The 10,417-nt window shown below is 42.9% G+C and overlaps 1 protein-coding gene across 2 annotated transcripts in view; it reads right to left on the bottom strand.

The window, feature by feature from the left end:
* Nucleotides 1-484: 484 nt before the first annotated feature.
* The window catches only part of ASB7 (ankyrin repeat and SOCS box containing 7), an 84,310-nt gene continuing 74,377 nt past the window's right edge, over nt 485-10,417 (bottom strand). For both annotated transcript variants that reach the window (XR_009152056.1, XM_058156818.1), the window contains 2 exons: nt 6,109-6,251; nt 485-1,681 (listed from right to left, as the gene is read on the bottom strand). Coding sequence is in view for 1 of the 2 variants with exons in the window: in XM_058156818.1 (XP_058012801.1) it covers nt 6,115-6,251 (137 nt within the window). In the remaining variant the exon portion in view is untranslated. The remainder of the gene's footprint in view (nt 1,682-6,108; nt 6,252-10,417) is intronic.

Here is a 10,417-nt window from a genome sequence, read left to right as displayed (position 1 = left end):
TTGTGGGAGCTTCATCACTGGAGGCTTTCAGGAAGAGACTGGGCTGCCCTCTGTCAGAAATGGTGTAGGGTCTCCTGCTTGGGCGGGGGGAGGGTTGGACTAGATGACCTACAAGGTCCCTTCCAACTCTGTTAATCTGTACATATCTGTACTTTCTTTCTAAGGTAGTGGCCCCCAAGCTTTTGGATACCAGCAACCGGTTCTGCGGAGAGAGATTTTTCCATGGATTGGTGGGAATGTAGTTTTGTGTGATGGGGCTTTGTTTGTTTGTGCTGCCTGGTTTCTGGCATGCTATAGCCCGGTGCCGGTCCATGAACACAGGGTTGGGGGGCCCTGTTGTAAGGTGTTACCACAGCAACCTGGTCCTTACCTCAGCACCTGTTTCAGTTTGGCCCATGGACCCCTTATAAATTAAAACACTCTTTGATGTCTTCAGTTACAATAACAGCCTGGTGATAACAACAGATGACATCAGAGGCAGGAAAACATGCTTAACTAATTTATTTTGCTTGACTTTATTCATTGTACAGGAAAGAGAGCAGAACTGATAGATCTTCCCGAGGCACTTTTGTTTTTTGTTTTTTAAGGACAAGAACTTTTAATGGAGAAAAAGAAAGAGCGGGATAAATTAAGAGCAGCAGGGTCTTTTGGGAACACTTTATTCAAGGGTGGGCTGTTGGGGGTTTGTAAGGGTTCGGGAGGACCTCTAGCTAAGATTCTGTGCAGTTTGGAGAACCCCCAAATCCCACTCCTGGCTGGACCGGCCCTACCCCACCCCTCCCCTCCCAGGAGTCCCCACGCGGCCCATTTTGGATGCAGGTAAGTGCAGGGCGCACACGGAGGCTCAGGGAGGGCAAAGAATGGGCCTACTTGGAAGTTCAGGCCTCCACAGGGCATCCAGAGCCTGGGGAGGCTGTTTTTGCCCTCCCCAAGGCTTGAGGAAAGCCTCCAGAGCCGGGGAGGGCAAAAACTCCCCTCCTTGCCATGGTGCAGGAGGCTGACTAGGCCACTCCCACCATGGTCACGCCCACCCCACAACTGGGCAGAGAATCCCTTGATAACATTTTTGAAGCCCACCCCTGGTTTTATTCCTCATTAATAAGCAAACAACAAATATTTAAGGCGTGAAATCAAGATGGACGCCACCACCAGGAGAAGATCAGAAGATCAGCCCATAAGGAGGAGGATTCTCAGGGGAGTCTGACGTCCTACGGCCCTTTGATCAGTTATGTCAGCAGCAACCACACTTGTCCCTTGATTGCGTTTGCGTTCTCCCCCAGTCTTTGTTTCTGTTTGTGTTGTTTTGTGGACTCGGCTCCAGTTGTGGCGTCAGATGATTCATCCCTATGTGCAGACTTGGGGAGAATAAACGTTGGCGTATGCCCTCTGCAGATGTAGAGCAATAAAGTCACATTGTTTACGCCACAATGCATTCATCCATGCCCTCTTCATTTAATTGTGGCTTATAGGGTGGTTAGATATAAGTGTAATTTCTGGGAAGCAGTCTGAAAACGGGAGGAGGCGTAACGTCGTACTGGCAGGGGGCTGAGCCACAAGCAGGAATCTGTCTGAAACAGTGGTCTGGAGGTGCGTAGCTTTAGCTCAGGGTTTAGAGAAGATGCTGCTCCTTTAATCGTGCATCGTCATTGGCCCAGTTCATTCAGTTCATGGTCAGACATGGCTTGTTAAGAAAATTCAAAGACACACATCATTATTCTATGCATTTCCATAATGTTTCCTTCTACAGCAGTGATGGTGAAACTTTTCGGCACCAAGCGCCCAAACCAGAATGTGTGTGTGTGTGTGTGTGTGTGTGTGTGTGTGTGTGTGTGTGTATGCATGTGCGTGCATGCGCTGGAGCACCGGAAACCCGAAGAACAGCTGTTCTTCACACGTGCCAGAGCACCGGAAACCCAAAAATGAGCTGGTTGGTACGCATGCGGGCGCCGGCCAGCTGGTTTTCGGTTTCTGGCGTGTGCATGTGTGCTAACCAGATGTTCTTTGTGTGTGCTGGAGCGCCGGAAACCCGAAGACCAGCCGGCCGATACACGCCCAACGCTCCAACATGCGCGAAGACCAGCTGGTGATGCCGTGCACGGCCACAGAGAGGGCTCTGCAGACCACCTCTGGCATGCATGCCATAGGTTTGCCATCACGGTTCTAGAGCAACCATCTTCTGCTTTATTGCTGTATGTGGGGTCTTCTTCAAGCTTCTTGGATGAAAATAGAATAGAATAGAATAGAATAGAATAGAATAGAATAGAATAGAATAGAATAGAATAGAATAGAATAGAATGGGAGGGGAGAGGAGAGGAGAGGAGAGGAGAGGAGAGGAGAGGAGAGGAGAGAAGAGAAGAGAAGAGAAGAGAAGAGAAGAGAAGAGAAGAGAAGAGAAGAGAAGAGAAGAGAAGAGAAGAGAAGAGAAGAGAATTCTTTTTTGGCCAAGTGTGATTGGACACACAAGGAATTTGTCTTTGGTGCATAGGCTCTCAGTGTACATAAAAGGAAAAAAAGAAAAAAATACATTCATCAAGAACCATAAGATACAACACTTAGTGATAGTCTAGGTTATTAATAAGCGATCAAATCATACTAGGAAATGAACAGAACAATATAAATCCTAAAAATATAAGCAACATGATTATAGTCATAGTGGGAGGAGATAGGTAATCATAAGATACAACACTTAGTGATAGTCATAGGTTACTAATAAGCAATCAAATAATACTATAAACAAATAACAAATAAATAAAGTAAAATGTCTTCAAAGAGAAACCAGAAAGTCCAGCTGCCTCTTGAAAAAGCATCTTTGGGACAGTTACTGTTACATTTTGGTACAGAAGATGGGATGGAGGGGGTCTTTTTTTAAAAACTCCAGAAGTAAAGTCTTCATGAGACCCTCACCCACTTTTCTCCCTACTTCTTACATCAGTGTGATTCTGTTTCTTTCTCCCCTGAAGTCAATGCTAAACTAATTTATTGAAAATTGAGTTCAGCCCATGGATTGACCTGCCTTTAAGGCAGGGGTCTCCGACCTTGGCAACTTTAAACCTGGAGGACTTCAACTCCCAGAATTCCCCAGCCAGTAAAGCTCCCCTCCTTTAACTGGGGTCTCCATCCTTGGCAACTTTAAGCCTGGAGGACTTCAACTCCCAGAATTCCCCGGCCAGCAAAGCTCCCCTCCTTTAACTGGGGTCTCCGACCTTGGCAACTTTAAGCCTGGAGGACTTCAACTCCCAGAATTCCCCAGCCAGTAAAGCTCCCCTCCTTTAACTGGGGTCTCCGACCTTGGCAACTTTAAGCCTGGAGGACTTCAATTCCCAGAACTCAGAGCTGGCTGGGGAATTCTGGGAGTTGAAGTCCTCCAGGCTTAAAGTTGCCAAGGTTGGAGACCCCTGCTTTAAGGGACAGCATCAATCTATTGGATGGTTCATATACTGTAGTTAGGAGCCCCACCCCCACCCGCTCTGTGTGAGGGGCCCAGGGCAATGCCTAAGTGAGGGCAAGGGGCTACATCCCAGCTGAACCTTTTCCTATTAATCCTTTCCTAAATGAGCTGTTTTCACGTCTTCTGTAGTGACACAGAACTTAATCCACCCCACAACCCCAATACAGAGGTTCTCCCCCCCACTCCAAAAACTTTAATCCTCTTAACTTGACAAAGCTTTTTCTTTTAACCTCACACCTCTCTCACTTCCTATGACCCAAGATTCCCTTTCTCTCCCCTCCCCCCTTTCTTTTTTTTCTTCTCTTCACATCGAACCATGGGAGGTAAAAAAAAAAAAATGGTCCAAGCATAAAAGATGCCAAGGGTGAACCGTACATCCAATACACACTGGCTGTGCTCATACCATATACTTAGCCATTCATTAGAACATAGAAAATAGAATAATAGGGTTAGAAGAGACCTTGGAGGTCTTTTAGTCCAACCCTTTGCTCGGGCAGGACATTAAGTCATTAATCTTTATATACCACAAACCACCACCAAAACCAGAAAAAAACAAATTACCCATATCAATAAAAAAGCTTCAATCAAAAAAAAAATCCCTTTGGAGAAGAAACAAAAAGGGCTATGTAGCAAATTTCAAAAACTGCTACAGAAATATATGCAATCAAATAAAAAATGAATGCGCCAATTACCACACCAAGCGAGAAGAAGACCTCTTGTGCACAAATTCCAATCGTGCTTTTTATAATTTTGTGAACAACAAACTTAAAGACTCGAGATCCATTCCACCACTAAAAGATTCTAACGACAAAGAATATAATGAAGAAACAGTTAAAGCACACCTCTTCAACACATTCTTTGGCACAGTCTTTGTTAACAGTAATGACTTATACCCGACATTCCCCAATCGTACCAACAATGAGTACAACGACCTAACACATATAGATTTCATAGAAGATAATGTTGAAAAAGCTCTTCGCAAACTGAAACCATCCCTATCTATTGGACCTGATGGACTATGTGCATACTTTTAAAAAAAAAGATTTCCACTAATATAGCAGAACCCCTAAGCATAATTTTTGAAAAAGCTTTCACGACCAGTTCCCTTCCCAAACTTTGGTCACTAACTACGGTCATCCCTATCTTCAAAAAAGGAGACCCCAGCCTAGTTGAAAATTACAGACCTGTCTCTCTTTGCTGTGTCACCTGCAAAGTAATGGAATCTATCATCAACCAATCCATTACCCTCCATCTAGAAACAAACAACCTACTCTCTAATAAACAATTTGGTTTCAGAAAAAAATTATCATGTAATTTACAACTTCTTCACTGCAAAAACATATGGATTACAAATCTTGATCAGGGCAATGCAATAGATGCAATCTACATAGACTTCTGCAAAGCTTTCAACTTAGTAGTACATGATAAACTTCTCCTAAAACTAAAATCCTACGGCATCTCAGGACCCCTCCACAATTGGATAAATGCCTTCCTGTCAAACAGACAACAAGTGGTCAAAATTGGCAATGCTCTATCAAATCCTGTTCCTGTTAAAAGTGGAGTTCCCCAAGGCAGCATTCTTGGACCGACCCTCTTCATATTATACATTAATGATCTCTGTAACCATATTACAAGTAATTATGTTCTCTTTGCTGACGATGTCAAACTATTTAACACCACCAACAATACAGCTATCCTCCAAAAAGACCTTGACTTTTTATCTGAATGGTCAAAAACTTGGCAACTCCAAATCTCAACCAGTAAATGCTCAGTCTTAATATTGGAAAAAAAGAACCTAAACACTAAGTACAAGCTTGACGGACATTACCTTACTGATGACCCCCACCCTTAGAGATCTTGGAGTTTTCATATCAAATGATCTAAGTGCCAAGGCCCACTGCAACTACATTGCAAAAAAGGCCTTAAAAGTTGTAAACCTAATCTTGCACAGCTTCTTCTCCAAAAACACTACACTACTAACTAGAGCATATAAAACATTTGCTAGACCAATTCTTGAATACAGCTTGACTGTTTGGAACCCATACCACATTTCTGACATCAATATAATTGAACGTGTCCAGAAATATTTTATAAGAAGAGTTCTCCACTCCTCTGAATACAACAAAATACTTTATGCCACCAGACTAGAAATCCTGGGTTTAGAAAATTTAGAACTCCACCGCCTTCGACATGACCTGAGTTTAACTCATAGAATCATCTATTACAATGTCCTTCCTGTCGAAGACTACTTCAGCTTCAATCACAACAATACATGAGCACACAATAGATTTAAGCTTAATGTGAACCGTTCCAATCTTGATTGTAGAAAATATGACTTCAGTAACAGTGTTGTTAATACTTGGAATACACTACCTGACTCTGTGGTCTCTTCCCAAAATCCCCAAAGCTTCAACCAAAGACTATCTACTGTTGACCTCACCTCATTCCTACGAGGTCTGTAAGGGGCGTGCATAAGAGCACCAATGTGCCTACCGTTCCTGTCCTAATTGTTTCCTTTCATTATATCCAATTAATATAGTCATTACATACTCATATTCATATATATGCTTATATATTGTACAATTATTTCATGCTTATGCTTATATATACTGTGTGACAAAATAAATAAAATAAAATAAATAAATAAGTAAATCCTATACCAGGGGTCAGCAACCCGGGGCTCTGGAGCCGCATGTGGCTCTTTCATCCCTCTGCTGTGGCTCCCTGTTGCTGGCCGGCTCCACAATCGATAGGGCTTTCAGTTGGGACAGGTAGAGCAAAAAGGATAATTGACTGAGTGAACCTATTTGGGAATAAAAGTGTTATTAATTTTGCTAAAAGGAAATACATTTGTAAAGGCATGTATACAATAGGCAAGTGGGAGACATTGTATACATTGCGTATGAATAAATGAATAATAATAAAAATTAAAAATATGCGTAAACAAGTAAAAGAAAGGAAAGGAAGAAGGAAGGAAGGAAATAGGAGGAGGAGAGGGAGAAGGAAAGGGAGGGAGGGAGGAAGGAAAAGAAAGAAAGAGAGAGAGAGAAAGAAAGAAGGAAGAAAGGAAGGAAGGAAGGAAGGAAGGAAGGAAGGGAGGGAGGGAGGGAGGGAGGGAGGGAGGGAGGGAGGGAGGGAGGGAGGAGGAAGAAAGAAAGAAGGAAGGAAGGAATGAAAAGGAAGAAGGAAGGAAGGAAGGAAGAAGGGAGGGAGGGAGAGAAGGCGAAAGGAAGGAAGGAAGAGAGGGAGACAAGAAGGAAGGGATCAGAATCATAGGGGAGCAAGGGAGACAGAAGAAAGGAGGGAGGGAGGAAGGAAAAGAAAGAAAGAGAGAGAGAGAAAGAAAGAAGGAAGAAGGAAGGAAGGAAGGAAGGAAGGAAGGAAGGAAGGAAGGGAGGGAGGGAGGGAGGGAGGGAGGGAAGGGAGGGAGGAGGAGGAGGAGGAAGAAAGAAAGAAGGAAGGAAGGAATGAAAAAGGAAGAAGGAAGGAAGGAAGGAAGAAGGGAGGGAGGGAGAGAAGGCGAAAGGAAGGAAGGAAGAGAGGGAGACAAGAAGGAAGGGATCAGAATCATAGGGGAGCAAGGGAGACAGAAGAAAGGAGGGAGGGAGGGAGGGAGGGAGACAGAAGAAGGAAGGAAGGAAGGAAGGAAGGAAGGAAGGAAGGAAGGAAGGAAGGAAGGAAGGAAGGAAGGAAGGAGTGCAGCTATCTAGCTATTAGCTTAGTGCAGAATATGAACTTTGGCAGCTGGATTAATTCAATAAATTATCGCTCAATTAATTGTGTGTTAGGGCGTCTATAAGTTTAAAAACAAGCTATGTCATAATCTAGTTTGTTTAGTTTTGGCTACCTATATTTGGTAATCCTCATTTTTTACTGTTCAACAGAATGACATAAAATGAGATGTGTGAGAATCCAGTTTTAAAGTGGCTTCGACACCAGCCTCTTCTGTTAGGGTCGAAGGGGCGTTCTGTAACACCAATGAACCCCATCCATTTCCCAACAGCCTTCTCTCATACACCCAGAGATACACACACACACACACGCACTCTCACACGCACAAATGACATATGTTAAATAAAACGGACACTGGGAATTAAAAACGGCCATTTTTCCAGCTGCTTTCTGGAATAGTACAGATCCTCTAAAGCTGTATCATATGGTCTCTCCGAATACATAGATTAGTTCTAATTCTCCACAGTCTTACAGACTAACACATGCAGCACGAACAGATGTTTAAACCGCTGGCAGAAAACAGCGGTTGTGCCTTATTCGTTTGGCAAGAGGAAAAATCTCCTGCGAGCAAAAAAATAATTTCAACCGGTTCCTTCGCAAAGAGAACCGTGTTTCATTTCATGGTTGCAGTTCAATTGAGACCAACCGTCAAGCTGGGCTGGGCTGTATCACCTGGTGGTTCTCTTTCCCCCTTTTGTTGTTATTGTTGTTTTGGTGGGGGTTTTTTTCTCTTTGGTCTCTGCTGGAGCCAGGTAACTCATTTGTTGAGGTATATAAGCCAAAGCAATTCTTGGCGTCGATATTATAAATTAATTCATTCACGCTGGCGTGAATACCTGTGGTTTTTGCATACTCAGACTTTGGGGAAGTTTAAAAAAAAAAACCGGTCTCCATTTCATTGGTGTAAGCCCAGAATTGCAAATCATTCTACCAACCTTTATGTAAGGTATGTTCACATTTAAACATCAGTTTATGCTTAATTGAACGTGATTCCTTTACTAACCAACCCAGGAACCGAAGTATAAACAAGTACCGCCTAAAGAAGAAAGCAGCTAAGGTACGATGCCCTGCCTAGAGAATACAGAATAGAATAGAGAATAACAGGGTTGGAAGGACCTTGGAAGTCTTCTAGTCCAGGAGTCTCCAATCTTGGCCACTTTAAGGCTTGTGGACTTCAACTCCCAGAGTTCTTCAGCCAGCTTTCTAGACTCCCTGGACTAGAAGACCTCCAAGGTCCTTCCAACCCTGTTTTGCTGGCTGAGGAACTCTGGAAGTTGAAGTCCACAAATCTTAAAGTGACCAAGGTTGAAAACCCCTGTTCTAGTCCATGCTCAAGCAGAAGATCCTAGACCTGTGATGGCAAACCTATGGCACGTGTGCCCAAAGTAACACACAGAGCCATGTCGCCCTGGCACGTGTGGCATCACCCGTTCCTCTTCCGGGTTCCTGTCATGCATGCATTTGCGACAATCAGCTGGACTTTCTGCATGCGGAAGTGCCGGAAACCGGAAGAGCTGTTCTTCTGTTTTCCAGCGTCAGCGTGCCAGCTGTTCAGCACACGCGCATGTGTGGCAATAACCGGAAGACTTGCTGGCCGGTGCCCATGAGTATGCCAGAAACCATAACATAACATAACATAACATAACATAACATAACATAACATAACATAACATAACATAACATAACATAACATAACATAACATAACATAACATAACAACATAACATAGAGTTGGAAGGGACCTTGGAGGTCTTCTAGTCCAACCCCCTGCCCAGGCAGGAAACCCTACACCATTTCAGACAAATGGCTATCCAACATTTTCTTAAAAACATCCAGTGTTGGAGCATTCACAACTTCTGAAGGCAAGTTGTGCCACTGATTAATTGTTCTAACTGTCAGGAAATTTCTCCTTAGTTCTAGGTTGCTTCTCTCCTTGATTAGTTTCCACCCATTGCTTCTTGTTCTGCCCTCAGGTGCTTTGGAGAATAGCTTGACTCCCTCTTCTTTGTGGCAGCTCCTGAGATATTGGAACACAGCTATCATATCTCCCCTAGTCCTTCTTTTCATTAAACTAGACATACCCAGTTCCTGCAACCGTTCTTCATATGTTTTAGCCTCCAGTCCCCTAATCATCTCTGTTGCTCTTCTCTGCACTGTTTCTAGAGACTCAATATCTTTTTTACATCATGGCGACCAGAGGTACCTTTCTGGCACACACATGCCCCCTGAGCAGCTCCTCTTCCTGGTTGTCGCCCTGAGAAGTGCATGTGTACGCACATGCACGATATGCTCCCTTTTTGGCACTCGGTGCCGAAAAGCTTCACCATCACAGTCCTATACCATTTTGGACAAATAGCTGCCTAGCCTCTTCTTGAAATCCCCCAGTGATGAAGTATTCACAATTTCTGGAGACAAGCTGTTCCATGGATTAATTGTTCTCACGGATAAGAGGTTAGTCCTTTGTTCTAGTTTGGATCTCTCTTTGAGAAATTTCCTTCCGTTATTTCTTGTCCTATCCTCAGGTGTTTTGGACAATAGGTCAACCCCTCTTTCATTTGACCATCTTTCAAATATAAGAAGACTGCTATTGTGTCAGCCCTAGTCCTTATTTTTGTTAGACTAGATATACCCAGGGGTGGGCTGCTGGGGGTTTGCAGGGGTTCGGGAGAACCTCTAGCTAAGATTCTGTGCAGTTCGGAGAACCCTAAAATCCCACTCCAGCTGGCCCCGCCCACCCTTCCTCTCCCAGGAGTCCCCATGCAGCCTGTTTTGGATGCAGGTAAGTGCAGAGTGCACACAGAGGCTCCGAGAGGGCGAAAAACGGACCTACAGCCGCGAATTGAAAACACATCTGTTCATTTGCACGGGGCTGGCTTAAGGCTTTTCTTTTAAACTGTTTAGATTTTTTAAATTTTAAATTTTATTTATGTTTTAAATTGGGGTTTTTAGATTTTAAATATTTTAATTTTTCGGCCAAATTGTATAATAAGTTTCTTAATTCGTTTTTAATTGTACATGGTTTATGTTTTATCTTGGCTGTACACCGCCCTGAGTCCTTCGGGAGAAGGGCGGTCTAGAAATCTAATAAATAAATAAATAAATAAATAAATAAATAAATAAATAAATAAATAAATAAATAAATAAATAAATAAATAAATAATAATAATAATAATAATAATAATAATAATAATAATAATAATAATAATAATAATAATAATAATAATAATAATAATAATAA

This window comes from Ahaetulla prasina, chromosome 13 (genome assembly GCF_028640845.1).
Source record: "Ahaetulla prasina isolate Xishuangbanna chromosome 13, ASM2864084v1, whole genome shotgun sequence".
NCBI lineage: Eukaryota > Metazoa > Chordata > Lepidosauria > Squamata > Colubridae > Ahaetulla > Ahaetulla prasina.
This window is presented reverse-complemented; position numbering and strand designations above follow the sequence as displayed.